Source organism: Anomaloglossus baeobatrachus, chromosome 6, assembly GCF_048569485.1.
Source record: "Anomaloglossus baeobatrachus isolate aAnoBae1 chromosome 6, aAnoBae1.hap1, whole genome shotgun sequence".
Lineage (NCBI taxonomy): Eukaryota > Metazoa > Chordata > Amphibia > Anura > Aromobatidae > Anomaloglossus > Anomaloglossus baeobatrachus.
The window spans coordinates 33,749,484-33,770,041 of NC_134358.1; the positions used below are offsets into that span (position 1 = coordinate 33,749,484).

General features: G+C 44.3%; 1 protein-coding gene across 2 annotated transcripts in view; it reads right to left on the reverse strand.

Moving 5' to 3' along the window:
- The window catches only part of CCN4 (cellular communication network factor 4), a 101,994-nt gene that overhangs the window by 3,720 nt on the left and 77,716 nt on the right, over positions 1-20,558 (reverse strand). The window contains exons 2-4 of one of the 2 annotated variants that reach the window (XM_075316183.1): positions 5,341-5,617; positions 3,877-4,134; positions 2,043-2,236 (exon numbers count right to left, since the gene is read on the reverse strand). In XM_075316183.1, coding sequence (XP_075172298.1) covers positions 2,043-2,236; positions 3,877-4,134; positions 5,341-5,617 — 729 coding nt within the window. Of the gene's footprint in view, positions 1-2,042; positions 2,237-3,876; positions 4,135-5,340; positions 5,618-20,558 lie in introns of those variants that run through there. The other variant, XM_075316184.1, reaches the window with a different exon arrangement.

Here is a 20,558-nt window from a genome sequence, read left to right on the forward strand (position 1 = left end):
GTACTGTATTACACTGTACTGGAGTGTGCCGGATCCGGTAATCTGGCAAAATGCCAGATGTGTGAAACTGCCCTAAGCTGGGAGGTGGCAGAGTTATGCTTTGGGCTTGAATCATAGGGAGAGAGTTAGTGGCCCCATTAGAGTCCATGAAGGTGTCAAAATGACCGGGGAAAAGTCTATAGAGTCTGTGGCTGGATACTTTCTCCCATGGTACAAAAAGAAGAACCGTGCCATCCATAGCAAAATCATCTTCATGCATGACAATGCACCATCTCATGCTGCAAAGAAGATCTCTGAGTCTTTGGCAACTATGGACAAAAAAGGAGATAAACTCATGCTGTGGCCACCTGCCTCCCCTGATCTTAACCCTATTGAGAACCTTTGGAGTATCCTTAAGCTAAAGACTTAAGCATTGGAGGCAGTTCACGTCAAAACAGCTCTGGCGGGCAACTCTGGCATCCTGCAAAGAAATTAAAGCAGAAACTCTCAAAAAGCTCACAAGTTCCATGGATGCAAGAATTGTGAAGGTAATATTAGAGAAGGGTTCCTATGTTAACATGTAACTTGGCCTGTTAAGATGTTTTTGATTGGAAAATCTTTTGATTTAATGAAATGTAACCTCTTAATTCAACAAATGACCATTTTTAGTTGTTTACAACCTATAAAATATTAGGAAACTATTGAGCATAATAATTTGGAAAGAAAAAAACAAAAAAAAAATAAAACATTATATATATATATATATATATATATATATATACACACACACACAGTACCGACCAAAAGTTTGGACACACCTTCTCATCTCTAGAACAACTATTAAGAGGAGCCTTTGTGCAGCAGCCTTCATGGTAAAACAGCTGCTAGGAAACCACTGCTAAGGACAGGCAACAAGCAGAAGAGACTTGTTTGGGCTAAAGAACACAAGGAATGGACATTAGACCAGTGGAAATCTGTGCTTTGGTCTGATGAGTCCAAATTTGAGATCTTTGGATCCAACCACCGTGTCTTTGTAGAAAAGGTGAACGGATGGACTCTACATGGCTGGTTCCCACCGTGAAACATGGAGGAGGAGGTGTGATGGTGTGGGGGGTCTTTGCTGGAAACACTGTTGGGGATTTATTAAAAACTGAAGGCATACTGAACCAGCATGGCTACCACAGCATCTTGCAGCGGCGTGATATTCCATCCGGTTTGCGTTTAGTTGAACCATCATTTATTTTTCAACAGGACAATGACCCCAAACACACCTCCAGGCTGTGTAAGGGCTATTTGACTAAGAAGGAGAGTGATGGGATGCTACGCCAGATGACCTGGCCTCCACAGTCACCAGACCTGAACCCAATCGAGATGGTTTGGGGTGAGCTGGACCGCAGAGTGAAGGCAAAAGGGTCAACAAGTGCTAAGCATCTCTGGGGACTCCTTCAAGACTGTTGGAAAACCATTTCCGGTGACTACCTCTTGAAGCTCATCAAGAGAATGCCAAGAGTGTGCAAAGCAGTAATCAAAGCAAAAGGTGGCTACTTTGAAGAACCTAGAATATAAGACATAGTTTCGGTTGTTTCACACTTTTTTGTTACGTTTTTCATTCCACATGCGTTAATTCATAGTTTTGATGCTTTCAATGTGAATCTACAATTTTCAGAGTCCTGAAAATAAAGAAAACTCTTTGAATGAGACGGTGTGTCCAAACTTTTGGTCTGTACTGTATATATTATATATAAATAAATATATATATATATAAATATATATATATATATATATATATATATATATATATATAATATATATACACTATTATCATTGGTAAATTTTGTCCAATAAAAAGTGATTTATGATGATTTGAACATTGTCCTGACTCATTTGCATCCACCATTTAACAGAATCAGAGAAAAAACTGCATTTGCATATTAATTTGGAACGCGGTGTAGAACCCATCACACTATTCCTCTGATCTCCTACAGCCAAATCCTGTAAAATGTAATGATTTTTCGTTTGTCTGTGCCCCTCTCCCTCTCCTATTGTATATATTTATGTCCTACCCGGAAATGCTGCGTGATGTCCACTTCACAGGGTCTCATGTTGCAGAGGCGACTTTCCTTGAGCAGTTTACACTTGTCGTTATCATTGGATATCCGTGTAGATATTCCCATGTCGCACGTCTTGGTGCACGGGCTCCACGGAGTGGTCTGAATAATGCAGTTATTGTGCCAGGATTCGCTTTCCTCTCCATAAACTGAAACATGGGGATAAAAATAATATCCTCTGTTAATATTAAAAGTATCTTTTGAATATATATATATATACCAGGCTCTTACATACAGCATTCTAACATTAAGGTCCTGCGCAGGCGCAGTTTGATCTGCCCTGTAGTGCGCCTGCGCAGGATCTCAATGCTGGCGAGTGTGTATGACGTAGATGCGTCATGCACCGCGGCTTCAGAATAAGGAAGACCAAGATGGCCAAAAGAAGAGGCGCCGGTCCCGGAGAACGGCGCCACCCATCCAACCGTTGTGCACCAGAGCGACCTTCTAGGTGAGTATTATAAAGTGTTTTTTATATTTTACACAGCGGCCTGGGCCCTTATATACAGCATGTTAGAATGCTGTATATAAGAGCCCACTGGTGGTGGCCGCAGCTTATAGGGCAAAAAACTGGTGACAGGTTCCCTTTAATTATTGAGGAGTGAGTGTGTAACAACAAAAAGGAAAAGTCATGGAATGATAGAAATCACAGGATGGATAGACAGATTACTGATCTGCAATATTTTCAAAACATCTGGATTTATTCAGTATGGAATATAAATAAAACGTGGAAATCTCCACCACACCTACAGCCTCGAGTGCTATTAGTGAGGTATTAATTAATGTTCTACCTCACAGAATGCACTTACGCAAATTATCAAGACCCACTGCTGGCAGTCTAATGATGAAATATCATAGAACTACTACTAAAAAAAAATGTATAACATATATAATAAGCTAGTACGATTTTTTTACTATTTGTATAATACTACTATTATTATTATTAGTAGTAGTATTAATAATAATAATAATAATAATATACAACTATATGTATAACACTAGTCATAATATCTGATAATACACATTTACTGCTATCAAATGATTAATAATAAGGATTTTACTGATATTTATAACTGTATTACTAGTTTCAATATGCATAACATGACTAATAATAATAAAAATAATAATAATAATATACAACTATATGTATAACACTAGTCATAATATATGATAATACACATTTACTGCTATCAAATGATTAATAATAAGGATTTTACTGATATCTATAACTCTATTAGTAGTTACAATATGCATAACATGACTAATAATAATAATAATAATTATAATATTATAAATAATAATATATAATATATATATATAATATTAATAATAATAATATTAATAATAATAAAATTAATAATAATAATAATAATAATAATAATAATAATAATAATATATCTCCAGCACTTCTCTTCTTAATTATATTATTCATAACTTTATGCATTGTGTAGATTATGGAGAATTGGTGTTTCGCAGTATGCTGTTCTTATATCATATTACTGTGGGAAAAAAATCATATGCATTTGAATATATTCACATCTACATGAGTGAGTAAAATAAATAATTGAAAAATTTCCTCCATTTTTTTTTAAACTGCACTATACGCTCCTACCACTAGGTGGAGATGTACACTTTGATTCTGTTCCGTGCTGGTCATGAGCACAGATCTTCGGGGCAGCACACCATGTGGTCATAGATGGTATTACATATTAATTTGTAACGAGCGCACAATAATCTTGCAAACTGGAAACTAAATAATAAAAACCATATAATTCTCTAAGAGCAAACAGACCTGGAGAAGCAATGTGCCGTGGAGACGCTTTCCTAAACCTCTTTGAATCATCACATATCCATTGCTCGCAACATTTTCCTGCCAATTTTACGCGTTTGGGGTTCTGACACCACACCAGTGGGGGACGGGAGTTCATGCAGAGGGGGACACAGCCTATATCCCCATTCAGACAAGTGCAGTTGAATTTGCAATTTGGTTGAAAACTCTGACCATTGATGTACCGCACACCATTGAGCAGACAACCAACTCCGGTCATCTCTGCAAATACAAAGGAAAAAGCAAGAAAGATCATGGTTACAATTATTGTGACATGAGGGGTTAAATTGAAGGTTTAAAAAGAAAAAAAAATCACAAACAAGGATAACAAATCTCCTGTAAAAATATACAGTATTGTAAGACAATAAAATTCTGGCCTATTGCTGTCACCACTAGGTGGAGCTCATAAGCATACTGTATATTGTGATATATTAGAAGGGTTTTCAGATAAAAGGACATCTTAAAGGTACATCCCCACTCCCCAGGACACTTCCTATGAGCCAGGATAGTTTGTAAGAATGGCTCCAGTTGCAAGGACAGTTATTTTAACATTACATGCCTGGCCATGGTTTTGCATGTGAAAGCAGCTGGGGGTTCCAGGAGCGGGATCTGGTGCAATCAGCCGATCACCCTGGCTTCTAGTTGCCAATGATAGAACAACTGTTATAGTATCAACAATATGTAGTATTATTATTCTTTTTTTTACATCTTTTGGGGTTAATTTTGAAACACATTATTGATACATTTATGCAAATGATGGAACAAACATATTTATTAACATTCTGTAAATTATCAGTTATATTTATTGTATGCATTCTAATAGGTATTGTATAAAAAATGCCAATACCTTGTTATAGAGCAGCAGGAGCTGAATAAAAATGTATATAGATTAATAGGAAAATATTCAGTAAAATGTATTAATTGAATTCCTGCTCACTCTGGGACTCTGAGTCCAAGGGGTGTGAATAACTCCACCTCTCAGACTATTCACAGCTCAGAGCAAGCAGGAATTTCTAATCGGTAAGATAGGTTCTCCTGAATATTTTCCTATAAACCCATATATCAATCTGCACAGCTCCTCCTGCTCTATCACACGCAGCACTCAGATTGGATATCCCATTTATTGACAAATGACCTTCCATTGCAGAATCCTCCCTCTTTTTTGAGGGCTGGGTACCATATTCCATAACTTTTTGCCTGAAGGTACCGTAATGAATTTTTGATAGTCACCAAAGCAGTTCGGAGACTACAATCTGAGATCACCAAGACAAGAGGTGATGTCATTTGATCGACAGGTGCAGACAGGAGTCCAGGTAACAAAATGGAGTAAATATAACCAGAACATTTGATATCTGAGTCTTAGATTAGAATACTAGTGCCCTCTGGTGATATAGGAAACAAATATTAGTAATTGTATGAGATACTTACGTCCACAGACACCTACTTCGTACCTCGGTGCGTCCCTGCTGTAGTCACAGTATAGCCCCTTATGGGTGTCACATGTATCGGCCTCCGTACAGTTTTCCCACAATTGTTTAGCGCATGTTTTGCAGCATTCACAACCATCAATGACTATGCTGACCCCGGGTTTGCACACAGGTTTCCTTGGAGGGCATTCACACGGCCATTTGCAGTACTGAGTCCTAGTGTACTCTTCTGAGACAGCAAGGACAGGTGGCATTGTGGTGGTGTTTTGTAACAGGACCTGGAATAAAAAGACAAAAAAAGATCAAATAAAGAAAAAGGCAAAAAAAATCAGTAGCATAAATAATATGAGAGGCTAAAAAATGGAACATATCTGATATTTATCACAGCTGCAGGTTTGTTACAATTGTATCAACTTCATCTAATATATGGTATCTGAGCAGGTAACAAGTACCTAACCTGACATTTCAGAGTAAGTGGCTCTGTGTGTGAACATGAGGGATAACACTATACAGCAGTAGGGAGGACATTATACAGCAGCATGGAGGATCTTATACAGCAGCATGGAGGACATTATACAGCAGCATGGAGGACATTATACAGCAGCATGGAGGATCTTATACAGCAGCATGGAGGACATTATACAGCAGCATGGAGGACATTATACAGCAGCATGGAGGACATTATACAGCAGGATGGAGGATCTTATACAGCAGCATGGAGGATATTTACAGCAGCATGGAGGATCTTATACAGCAGCATGGAGGACATTATACAGCAGCATGGAGGACATTATACAGCAGCATGGAGGACATTATACAGCAGCATGGAGCATCTTATACAGCAGCATGGAGGATATTATACAGCAGCATGGAGGACATTATACAGCAGCATGGAGGACATTATACAGCAGCATGGAGGACATTATACAGCAGGATGGAGGATCTTATACAGCAGCATGGAGGACATTATACAGCAGCATGGGTGACATTATACAGCAGCATGGGTGAAATTATACAGCAGCATGGAGGAGATTATACAGCAGCATGGAGGACATTATACAGCAGAATGGAGAACACTATACAGCAGCATGAAGGACATTATACAGCAGCATGGAGGACATTATACAGCAGCATGGAGGACACCATACAGCAGCATGGAGAACATTATACAGAAGAATGGAGGACACTATACAGCAGCATGAAGGACATTATACAGCAGCATGGAGGACATTATACAGCAGAATGGAGGACACTATACAGCAGCATGGAGGATGTTATACAGCAGCATGGGGTACATTATACAGCAGCATGGAGGACATTATACAGCAGTATGGAGGACATTATACAGCAGCATGGGGGACATTATACAGCAGTATGGAGGACATTATGCAGCAGTATGAAGGACATTATACAGCAGCATGGAGGACACTATACAGCAGCATGGAGGACACTATACAGCAGCATAGAGAACATTATACAGCAGTATGGAGGACATTATACAGCAGTATGGAGGACATTATACAGCAGTATGGAGGACACTATACAGCAGCATGGAGAACATTATACAGCAGAATGGAGGACACTATACAGCAGCATGAAGGACATTATACAGCAGCATAGAGAACATTATACAGCAGTATGGAGGACATTATACAGCAGTATGGAGGACATTATACAGCAGCATGGAGAATGTGATACGGCAGTATGGAGGGCATTACAGAGCAGTACTGAACAGTGTAGCTGTGAGCCCACCTCTGTGGGGTGAGATAAATCTGTTACAAGAAAGCAGCACCCTCTGTGTGTGTTTCTGCCTTTCTCTTTCACTCTGCTCCTCCCTCCTCTCCATAGACTTCAATGGACAGCTGTGCTCGGATCGCTCAGTGCATTTGGCAGTCTTATCTTAGCCAACAGATTTTTGCAGTATTTCAGAGTGATCGATGAGTTCAAAAGGCAGGAAGATGAGAAGTGGCTCATAAGTGGTGAAAGTAGCTAATTTATCAGAATTTTTTTTTCCAAGCTTCTTAAATTCACTTGTACCATTTATTTGTGCAAAGTTTGTGGAAATGAAAGTGACCCTCACCCACTGCGTCCCACGGGGGATTGTGCGGAGCGGGCACATCAGCTGTGACAAGTGTTAGGTTTGGTTAGGCGTCTTAGCTTTAGGCCTCATTCAGACATCTGTGATTTTTCACGTATGCAAAAAGAAAACAGACCACGTGTCATCAGTGTTTTTCATCAGTGTTTGGTCAGTGTTCAGATTCACCATCAGTCTTTCATCAGTGATTTTCATGGATCCATTGATTTATGTTACATGTGGAACTGTGAGTATATGGAATTACTGATGTCTATATAGGATTACAGTCGTGTGCATGGGATTACAAACGTATATATGGTATTACAGCCTTGTGTATAGGATTACAGATGTCTACATGGGATTACAGCTGTGTGTATGGGATTATACATGTCTATATGGGATTACAGACTTGTGTATAGGAATACAGACATCTAAATGGTATTATAGCTGTCTATATGGGATTACAGTCATGTATATGGGATTACAGTCATGTATGTAGGATTACAGCCATGCATATGGGATTATAGTCATGTATATGGGATTATAGCCATGTATATGGGATACAGTCATGTATGTAGGATTACAATAATGTATATGGGATTATAGTCATGTATGTAGGATTGCAGCCATGTGTTTGGGATTACAGTCATGTATATGGGATTATAGTCATGTATATGGGTTTACAGTTATGTATGTAGGATTACAGCCATGTATATGGGATTACAGTCATGTATATGGGATTATAGTCATGTATATGGGATTACAGTTATGTATGTAGGATTACAGCCATGTATATGGGATTACAGTCATGTATATGGGATTACAGTCATGTATATGGGATTACAGCCATGTATATGGGATTACAGTCATATATGTAGGATTACAGCCATGTATATGGGATTGCAGTCATGTATATGGGATTATAGTCATATAAGTAGGATTACAGCCATGTATATGGGATTACAGTCATGTATATGGGATTACAGTCATGTATATAGGATTAAAGCCATGTATATGAGATTATAGTCATGTATATAGGATTACAGCCATGCATGTAGGACTACAGTCATGTATATGGGATTACAGCCACATGTATGTGATTACAGAAATCTATATGGGATTACAGCTGTGTGTATGGGATTATACATGTCTATATGGGATTACAGACTTGTGTATAGGAATACAGACATCTAAATGGTATTATAGCTGTCTATATGGGATTACAGTCATGTATATGGGATTACAGTCATGTATGTAGGATTACAGCCATGCATATGGGATTATAGTCATGTATATGGGATTATAGCCATGTATATGGGATTACAGTCATGTATGTAGGATTACAATAATGTATATGGGATTATAGTCATGTATGTAGGATTACAGCCATGTATATGGGATTACAGTCATGTATATGGGATTATAGTCCTGTATATAGGATTACAGTTATGTATGTAGGATTACAGCCATGTATATGGGATTACAGTCATGTATATGGGATTATAGTCATGTATATGGGATTACAGTTATGCATGTAGGATTACAGCCATGTATATGGGATTACAGTCATGTATATGGGATTACAGTCATGTATATGGGATTACAGCCATGTATATGGGATTACAGTCATGTATATGGGATTATAGTCATGCATATGGGATTACAGTTATGTATGTAGGATTACAGCCATGTATATGGGATTACAGTCATGTATATGGGATTACAGTTATGTATGTAGGATTACAGCCATGTATATGGGATTACAGTCATGTATATGGGATTGCAGTCATGTATATGGGATTACAGTCATGTATATGGGATTATAGTCATGTATATAGGATTACAGCCATGCATGTAGGACTACAGCCATGTATATGGGATTACAGTCATGTATATGGGATTATAGTCATATATGTAGGATTACAGCCATGTATATGGGATTACAGTCATGTATATGGGATTACAGTCATGTATATAGGATTACAGCCATGTATATGGGATTACAGTCATGTATATAGGATTACAGCCATGCATGTAGGACTACAGCCATGTATATGGGATTACAGCCATGTGTATGTGATTACAGAAATCTATATGGTATTATAGCTGTCTATATGGGATTACAGCCATGTATATGGGATTTCAGCCATTGACCTGAAGTTTTCTTTCTGCCCTGCAATGCCCTCAGTGGTCGGGGGCTATAACCCCCACAATCAGTATATATGTATAGTCAGTGACTCGCTCCTCGTCCTGTACATTCCACACACATGAAATCATCCGGCATCACTGACATGATGATACGTTCCTGACATCCCCAAACAATGGAGGCGCGGGCCATCCAGCGGAGCAGTGCAGTCCAGACAGACCGTCCCCACAGCTGAAGAAACTCACACGCAACGCGAGGCCAACGGGGCGGCCAAATGCAGCAGCCCAAAACCTGTCAGCTCATGGGAAGATGCAGCAGAGCTGAACGAGTGTCCTGCAGATGTAGCAGAGCTGAACGAGTGTCCTGCAGATGTAGCAGAGCTGAGCGACTGTCCTGCAGATGTAGCAGAGCTGAACGAGTGTCCTGCAGATGTAGCAGAGCTGAACGAGTGTCCTGCAGATGTAGCAGAGCTGCACAAGTGTCCTGCAGATGTAGCAGAGCTGAACGAGTGTCCTGCAGATGTAGCAGAGCTGAACGAGTGTCCTGCAGATGTAGCAGAGCTGAACGAGTGTCCTGCAGATGTAGCAGAGCTGAACGAGTGTCCTGCAGATGTAGCAGAGCTGAACGAGTGTCCTGCAGATGTAGCAGAGCTGAATGAGTGTCCTGCAGATTTAGATGTAGCAGAGCTGAGCAAGTATCCTGCAGATGTAGCAGAGCTTAACGAGTGTCCTGCAGATGTAGCAGAGCTGAGCGAGTATCCTGCAGATGTAGCAGAGCTGAACGAGTGTCATGCAGATGTAGCAGAGCTGAACGAGTGTCCTGCAGAGCTGAACGAGTGTCCTGCAGAGCTGAATGAGTGTCCTGCAGATGTAGCAGAGCTGAGCGAGTATCCTGCAGATGTAGCAGAGCTTAACGAGTGTCCTGCAGATGTAGCAGAGCTGAGCGAGTATCCTGCAGATGTAGCATTGCTGAACGAGTGTCATGCAGATGTAGCAGAGCTGAACGAGTGTCCTGCAGATGTAGCAGAGCTGAACGAGTGTCCTGCAGATGTAGCAGAGCTGAACGAGTGTCCTGCAGATGTATCAGAGCTGAACGAGTGTCCTGCAGATGTAGCATTGCTGAACGAGTGTCCTGCAGATGTAGCAGAGCTGAACGAGTGTCATGCAGATGTAGCAGAGCTGAACGAGTGTCCTGCAGATGTAGCAGAGCTGAACGAGTGTCCTGCAGATGTATCAGAGCTGAACGAGTGTCCTGCAGATGTAGCAGAGCTGAATGAGTGTCCTGCAGATTTAGATGTAGCAGAGCTGAGCAAGTATCCTGCAGATGTAGCAGAGCTTAACGAGTGTCCTGCAGATGTAGCAGAGCTGAGCGAGTATCCTGCAGATGTAGCAGAGCTGAACGAGTGTCATGCAGATGTAGCAGAGCTGAACGAGTGTCCTGCAGAGCTGAACGAGTGTCCTGCAGAGCTGAATGAGTGTCCTGCAGATGTAGCAGAGCTGAGCGAGTATCCTGCAGATGTAGCAGAGCTTAACGAGTGTCCTGCAGATGTAGCAGAGCTGAGCGAGTATCCTGCAGATGTAGCAGGGCTGAACGAGTGTCATGCAGATGTAGCAGAGCTGAACGAGTGTCCTGCAGATGTAGCAGAGCTGAACGAGTGTCCTGCAGATGTATCAGAGCTGAACGAGTGTCCTGCAGATGTAGCAGAGCTGAACAAGTGTCCTGCAGATGTAGCAAAGCTGAATGAGTGTCCTGCAGATGTAGCAGAGCTGAACGAGTGTCCTGCAGATGTAGCAGAGCTGAACGAGTGTCCTGCAGATGTAGCAGAGCTGAACGAGTGTCCTGCAGATGTAGCAGAGCTGAGCGAGTATCCTGCAGATGTAGCAGAGCTTAACGAGTGTCCTGCAGATGTAGCAGAGCTGAGCGAGTATCCTGCAGATGTAGCAGGGCTGAACGAGGGTCATGCAGATGTAGCAGAGCTGAACGAGTGTCCTGCAGATGTAGCAGAGCTGAACGAGTGTCCTGCAGATGTAGCAGAGCTGAACGAGTGTCCTGCAGATGTATCAGAGCTGAACGAGTGTCCTGCAGATGTAGCAGAGCTGAACAAGTGTCCTGCAGATGTAGCAGAGCTGAACGAGTGTCCTACAGATGTAGCAGAGCTGAACGAGTGTCCTGCAGATGTAGCAGAGCTGAACGAGTGTCCTGCAGATGTATCAGAGCTGAACGAGTGTCCTGCAGATGTAGCAGAGCTGAACGAGTGTCCTGCAGATGTAGCAGAGCTGAACGAGTGTCCTGCAGATGTAGCAGAGCTGAACGAGTGTCCTGCAGATGTAGCAGAGCTGAACGAGTGTCCTGCAGATGTAGCAGAGCTGAACGAGTGTCCTGCAGATGTATTAGAGCTGAACGAGTGTCCTGCAGATGTAGCAGAGCTGAACGAGTGTCCTGCAGATGTAGCAGAGCTGAACGAGTGTCCTGCAGATGTAGCAGAGCTGAACGAGTGTCCTGCAGATGTAGCAGAGCTGAACGAGTGTCCTGCAGATGTAGCAGAGCTGAACGAGTGTCCTGCAGATGTATCAGAGCTGAACGAGTGTCCTGCAGATGTAGCAGAGCTGAACGAGTGTCCTGCAGATGTAGCAGAGCTGAACGAGTGTCCTGCAGATGTAGCAGAGCTGAGCGAGTATCGTGCAGATGTAGCAGAGCTTAACGAGTGTCCTGCAGATGTAGCAGAGCTGAGCGAGTATCCTGCAGATGTAGCAGGGCTGAACGAGTGTCATGCAGATGTAGCAGAGCTGAACGAGTGTCCTGCAGATGTAGCAGAGCTGAACAAGTGTCCTGCAGATGTAGCAGAGCTGAACGAGTGTCCTGCAGATGTAGCAGAGCTGAACGAGTGTCCTGCAGATGTAGCAGTGCTGAACGAGTGTCCTGCAGATGTAGCAGTGCTGAACGAGTGTCATGCAGATGTAGCAGAGTTGAACGAGTGTCCTGCAGATGTAGCAGAGCTGAACGAGTATCCTGCAGATGTAGCAGAGCTGAACGAGTGTCCTGCAGATGTAGCAGAGCTGAACAAGTGTCCTGCAGATGTAGCAGAGCTGAACGAGTGTCATGCAGATGTAGCAGAGCTGAACGAGTGTCCTGCAGATGTAGCAGAGCTGAACGAGTGTCCTGCAGATGTAGCAGAGCTGAACGAGTGTCCTGCAGATGTAGCAGAGCTGAACGAGTGTCCTGCAGATGTAGCAGAGCGGGGTTTGTCATTGTATTATTTCTCCTCCTCTTCTATCTAATATAACATACTATAGTAGGAAAATAATCTCACCTCTGCTACATCTAGTAACTCTTCGGGGCTAGAGTGTATGTTACAGTGTTTGTAATGTACTAATGTGTGGTTTTATAGAAATATGAGGCAAACTATATATCTATTGAAATTCTGATACTGATGTCCTCTACTCTAGTTACCAATTGAACCAATTGCATGGCATGATGACGGCGAAGTGAGCTTTGTCAACTCGCTCACTGCCTATGCAGAGTGTAACCATCGATGGAAAACTAATTTCCGCAGCTCATATTTTGGGGATAAGGGGTTCAGCACTAGATTGGAGAAAGTTCTCGGATTGGGCGGCTGCAAAAAATGTTTGCCTTGTTCCAGAGTGTGGCTGTCATGTGGTTTCTGGCCATCGATTGGCTGCACAGTATTCATTGGTATAGGGAGCTTTCCTGTTGGATTCTCATTTCTTCCCCTTTTGGATTCAGCAGGAGCTCGCCTTCCACCCAGCTGCTGAACATCAGTATTCTCTGGGACTGGTGCTGGTGATATTTTTCTGTTCATTCAAGCTCTGGTTGCAAGCAGGTGGCTTGTACTCCTCTGTAGAATCGTTGCTGAAACTTTGCTGAACCTCTACCTGAGTCATCTGTGGATAAGTAGTTCATGCATTCTCCCCCATGTGTCCTCCTTGTGTCTTCTATAGTGTTTAGTGGGGTTGACGAAGAGCTCATCCCATCCGTTCCCTATTTAGGACTCAGCACTAGGGATCCCTAAGGTCAGGTATCCAGCTCAGCACATAGGTGCAGAACCTAGCTGGGATGGTGAGGGACCAGCAGTAGGTTTGGTCAGGGGGTCACCATCTCCCCTTTCCCTAGACACAGGGTTTCCCTTCCCTTTCACCTTTCACTTGGTACTTACCCGTGGTGACTTGGGTTAGAACGGCCTCGTATATTAGACACACAAACTGGGGGCAGCCACAACAATGGCCCCCAGAAGATGACACACAATGTAAACATTACATGAGAATAAACAGCTGATAGGCCTGGTCCAGAACCAAACAACACAACCTTAAGGATATCCCTGACCAGCCCACGGGTGAGGCAATATCCCATAATTAATACCCCTATCCTTAGGGGACCAACGCTCATACGTCACCTTGGCCTGTAAGAGAAGCCACTATTCCCCACTAGTGACTTCCCACTAAAAGGACATTACCAATCACCTAGCCTCTAAACTAGACCTATCCCCCTGCCACAGACCTGGCCACATCCACCTAAGGCTTGCTTAATCCCATCCTTCCAACCCAACATCCATAAATCAGTGCCAAGTGCGTTGAGATGAACACCGTCCAACCCCAAATGTTCCATCTATGTATCTCCGACTCCTTATGTCTCACCACTATGCCGCCATTCCTAGCAACAAAACGAGGTACAGTCTTATTCATTTTAATTCCGGCTTTATTAATCCACTCCACCGACATCACACCCCTCCATGTAAGCCGCGTCATGCTATGAAGTCCAAACAGATAATGGTATCTGGTCGAAGACCACAACCACAATAGGTCAAATTTTATGTCTCCAGTCAGCTCTCGAGAAGATGTCACTCCAATATCATTGCCTCTTATGGGACGTCCTGGCCTATCAGGTCGTCACAGGGTATTGTGCAATCTGCCCTTGTGCGCAGTATCCACACTCCTTGGTTACTGATCCTGGTCCTTTGGTGTTGCTAACAGCTTAGCCAATCAAAATCCTAGGAACACTTTACACTGTACCCACATTCACACCATTGGGGGGCCTGAAGGGAATAGGGCTGTCCACATAGGGAGGAGGTGAAAGTGACTCTCTGGGAGAGAGAGGTCACCGGTCCGGAGCAGGGCTCCTGAAGTTACTAGGTGGCAGACGTTGGGCCTGGTAGGAGTTGGAACCCCAGTTGCAGGGGATCGCGTCAAGGGGCACGGACTGCCGAGGAGGGCAGCCAGCGGCCTTGAGCCATCTCCGGGCAGGGGCGAGGGCACGACGGGGTACGTGGACCCTAGGCCGGGAAGTAGCTTCACGCGTTCCGGTAATTTACCCGACGGGGGTGAAGACTTCAAGATTCATCCCCAACCCGCTCCAAAATCGGGGTACTAGCGCATTGATGGGATAGGACTTTGCCAATACAGTCCAAAGAAATCCTACGCGTGAACTCTGAGAGCAAGCTCACTCCGTTAGCCATACGGGTGAGCAGGACCCGAAGAGTTTTATGCTTAAGGGTCCAACTAGATTAACAGGTGCCAAGGAAAGGGCAACAGACTAACAGCAACACCAAGGGCACAGACCCAAGCGTGCTCCCTACAAGCTGCAGTGGTGCTCAGAATTCTGGTTTACAAGCTGTCGGTGTTGTTATTCCTGGACTGAGTGAGTACACTGAAAAGCCCCTCTTGATATTCCCAACTGGCACCCTAAGCACCAACTATCCAACGGGCACCGGGGCACAAACCCCCTACCCACGGAGGGGTTAAATATCCTGCTGCTTCACCATCGCGACTGGGCTCCCCAACCGCAATGGTGGTCTCCCACATTACCAAGCACCGTGGGTGGGGTCACAAACTCCTAATCCCCCTGTATATATCCCCTCCTGCCTTTTTAAATTCAAGTGTCCGCGAGAACCCCTGGGTCCAGAGACGCCTCGAGCCACCGCGGCTCCAGATCCGAGCGACTCAGCCGCTGGCATGGGGGCGGTACACTTACATGTAATACCAGCAGATTCGGTGGTCGGTCCACTCTGCAATAGTTGGAGAATTCCAGTAAAACCTTCCCCAAGTCATACTACAGATTTCAAACCATTTGATCATTGCTGAGGGAATAGCCTGCCCCCAGAAAACGTAAGATTGTCCCAGGATCCAAATTAAGCACGCACCAATGATGAAACAAAACAGTCACCACATAACAAGCCAAAATTGCTATGCATGAATCAAAGAACTCTCTAAAACCCGAATAGTCCTTCCAGAAGCCACCGCATGAGGGCAACCATAAGACTGAAAATGGGATGATTCCCAGCACCCAATACGCCGAACCATCTCATTCCCGAAACCTCAGCATGAACGTTCCGCTGCCGCATTGTGAAAGAAATGTGACCCATACTATCTTGACTTCTCAAATAAATTCCTTCAAAACTGATATTTTGAAACAGAAGAACCATCCAAATGCCTGAAGAATGAACCCGAATAACCTCCCCAAACATCCTCAAAACATTTTACCAACTTAATTGAGCAATCCTCATGCCCAGGAATTGCATACAACACAACCAACCTACTCTGGACAACCAGATCTGTTATTGACCACCGTAAAAAACATCCCACCCTATTGTCCAGCAAGCAGACATCACCAACCCACCGTCAACCAACCTTGAAGGGATGACCAACTGCCTGGTATGAAAAGCACTGTAAGAAGCCAAAACAAAAGCTGCTAAGAAAACAAACAAAGCAGCCTCCTGCTCAAAAGTTCAAAGAAATTGGCCTCCTTTTGTCACAACTACCTTGCAAAAACCCTTCAATGCCTGCCTCACCAGAAAATCCTTCATCACAAGCTCGTTGCCTTGGAGTAACCCTCGACTCTGCTCTATCCTTCAAGCCACACATCCAAGCTCTCTTCACCTCATGCAGACTACAACTCAAAAATATCTCCCGGATCCGTGCTTTCCTTAACCAAGAATCTGCAAAAACATTAGTGCATGCCCTCATCATCTCCCACCTCGACTACTGCAACCTCCTGCTCTCTGGCCTCCCTTCCAACACTCTTGCACCCCTCCAATCTATCCTAAACTCTACGGCCCGCTTAATCCACCTCTCCCCTCGCTATTCCCCAGCCTCGCCACTCTGCCAATCCCTTCGCTGGCTTCCCATCGCCCAACGACTCCAGTTCAAAACATTAACCATGACCTACAAAGCCATCCACAACCTGTCTCCTCCTTACATCTGTGACCTAGTCTCCTGGTACCTACCTGCACGCAACCTTAGATCCTCACAAGATCTCCTTCTCTACTCCTCTCTTATCTCCTCTTCCCACAATCGCATACAAGATTTCTCCCGTGCCTCCCCAATACTCTGGATCGCTCTACCTCAGCAAATAAGACTCTCCCCTACCGTGGAAAGCTTCAAGAGGAACCTCAAGACCCACCTCTTCCAACAAGCCTACAACCTACAATAGCCTCAGTCCAGTCCACCACTGTGCAACCAGCTCTCTCCTCACCTATTGTACCCTCACCCATTCCCTGTAGACTGTGAGCCCTCGCGGGCAGGGTCCTCTCTCCTCCTGTACCAGTCTGTTTTGTACTGTTAATGATTGTTGTACGTATACCCTCTTTCACTTGTAAAGCGCCATGGAATGAATGGCGCTATAATAATAAATAATAATAATAACAATAATCACATCCTTTAAAGGGGGCTTTACACGCTATGACATCGCTAATGCGAACACGTTGGGGTCACGGAATTGGTGACGCACATCCGGTCGCTTTAGCGATGACATTGCGTGTGACACCTATGAGCGATTTTGCATAGTTGCAAAAACGTGCAAAATCACTCATCGGTGACATGGGGGTCCATTCTCAAAAATCGTTACTGCAGCAGTAACGTTGTTGTTCCTCGTTCCTGCGGCAGCACAAATCGCTCCGTGTGACACCGCAGGAACGAGGAAGCTCTCCTTACCTGCCTCCCGGCCGCTATGCGGAATGGAGGAGGTGGGCGGGATGTTCATCCCGCTCATCTCCGCCTCTCCGCTTCTATTGGGCAGCGGTTCAGTGACGCAGCTGTGACGCTAAACGAACCTCCCCCTTAGAAAGGAGGCGGTTCGCCGGTCACAGCGACGTCGCCGGGCAGGTAAGTATGTGTGACGGGTCTGGGCGATGTTGTGCGGCACGGGCAGCGATTTGCCCGTATCGCACAACAGATGGGGGCGGGTACCCACGCTAGCGATATCGGTGCCGATATCGCAGAGTGTAAAGTGGCCTTAAGCCTTGCAACTTAAACAAAAATGCCAATGACGCCAATCTGACACAGATCTTCTGGACACAAAATCCCGAAACATGAAAGACAATACCAAAAACAAACTATCCCTATTAGAAGAACTCACTTCCGCTTTATACCAAAGTCCTCCCTTTCATTCCAAACCTTTTGGTATCAGCACCATGTAGGTTTAAATAGTGACTCCCTAATTAACCCAAAAACTACACCGTCACCAGATTCCACAACCAGCTGGGACACTCTGCTCCCACCTCGTCCGTCCATGGTACCAGACTTTGAAACCAGTCGAAATGAAAACAAAACACATCAGCCACATCATTGGACACCTTGTAAAATGACTAGGTTCTACATACACATTCCATTCCAAACACCGCAAAACCAAATTATGCAAATAAGCTACTACCACGGATGACGTCTGAGAGCGCATTTATTGCATCAACCACCGATAAATTATTACAGTGAAAACAACTTTTTGTCAGTAAATTCCGACCCAAAAAGTCCAAAAATTGGAAAGATTTCCAGCAAAGACAAGTTCCTCTCCAAGCCCACTATCTACCAGGAATCAGGCCACCACCCCAAACACCATCACCCCTGAAAAAAATGCAGCATCAGTGTAAAGCTGCAAATAACTGCTAGGCTATGTGCACACACTGCAGATTAGGTGCAGAAATTTTCTACACCTTGTGGTAGAAAAATGAACCCAAAAACAAATGCGTTTTTATTGCCATGTATTTTTTAAGTGAAATCTTTGGCTGGATGCGCTAAAAATGCAGGAAAAAAAAAACACGCACCAACAAATGGCATGCTACTTCTTTTTTCCTGCATAAAAAAACTGCAAGGAAAAAAGAGGCAACGTGTGCACAGAGTTTCAGAATTCTCAATGACTTTGCTGGGATAAGGATTGACATGCAGATTTGGGCAACAAACTGCACCAGAAAATGTATCAAACAATGCAGCAAAGTCTTTAGCCTGCTTTACACGTTGCAATTTCGTATACAATATCGTATGTGATTTGCAACGCCCTCATCGTATGTGTGGCACGTTCAATTTGTTGAACGTGCCACACAAACGATTAACCCCCATCACACGTACTTACCTTCCATACGACCTCGATGTGGGCGGCGAATGTCCACTTCCTGGAGTGGGAGGGACGTTGGGCGTCTCAGCGACGTCACACGGCAGCCGGCCAATAGAAGCGGAGGGGCGGAGCTAAGCGGGACGTAAACATCCCGCCCACCTCCTTCCTTCCGCATTACTGGCGGGAGCCGCAGGACGCAGGTAAGATCTGTTCATCGTTCCTGGGGTGTCACACGCTGCGATGTGGGCTGCCCCAGGTACGATGAACAACCTGACGTGCAATTCTAGAGACAGGTACGATGTGTATGCGATGAATGTTTTACCGTTCAATCGCAATCGCACGTACCTGTCACACACTGCAATGTACCTTACGATGCCGGATGTGCGTCACTTACGACGTGACCCCGCCGACACATTGTAAGATACATTGCAGCGTATAAAGTGGGCATAAGACACCACTTTTTCCATCCATACCATGCTACCACTGTAATTTTCCAAAAATGAATCCTAAATTTCCCTAATCTCCCTATTAATGTGAACAAAGTGAGCTGGGAATGACTTATCTGCGATGGCCATTGATAAGCACCTGGAAAACAATCATCAGTATAATCCGGCAAGAAGAAATAAATCTGAAGGCTTCTAAAAAACCAAACCGCAGTAGTGCAGGGACTTCTGAATCCAGGTAGCTACTGAAAAATGGAAGCGTCGTCGCAACCCTCACCAGGGTCTTCCTTTTTTCCAATACCCTCATCTGACTTTCCCTTTACAGGAAGTAGGCCAAAGGGCGGAAACGTCCACTTCCTGTAGGCTGCGAGTCCGGTAAGGATTTCTCCTTGGGACCGAAGAAAGAGCTGCTGACCCACGCCGTTTCTTCAGCCTCAGAGGGTCCCAGAGTGGGCTCTGTGGAACCATGCAGGCCGCATGAAGCTGCTCATGTACCAACTGGGCCCCTTGAACCGCAATAGCAGCCCATACCATTTCCCACAAGGCCGCAAGATCTGCCATCTTCCCCTACGGTGTCCTGTTCTGCAGGAGCTGGGTCCCAGGGAACAAGAGGAGGTAACAACCTCCTTTACCCCTAATCCTTCCCCTACATTCAGTTTTTGCTCAACAGTCTCTCCTAAAAACTCAGCATATGAAGAATATAGTTTGGCACTGTTGGTGATTTCTGGGAGTGGATGGTTGCTTTACTTGTCTTATAAGGTGCACGCCCTGATTTTGCCGTATGATGTGGCAGGACAGATGAGAGGAACATCTGGACGTTTATGGACAGGCAGGTGTTTGGCAGCCATATTGTATAAGGAAATTCAACCTGACAGTGATAACGGAGCAGCTGTTGCTGGAAGAATAGCAGATAGTAGAAATTCAGAATCTGATGAGCCGTAAACTCTCCGGACATTACTTGTCTTCCTGTCACATTCTCGGCAAACGTTTCAGTGCCAAACCGCCGCCATTTATGGTGACCTGTGTGCTGTTCATGGAGCAGAAGTCAGAAGATAAAGTAAGACATCTTGTCTCTGATTCATCAAGGCTGATGATCTTCATGATGGGGCTGGGTGGAGTGTGAGGCACCTCTTAATGAATCCGGTGAGACACGAAGTGGCGTGTGCCTCTCGGGGCGCCTCACCATAATTCTTACTTCAGTCCAGGCTGGAATAAGATTC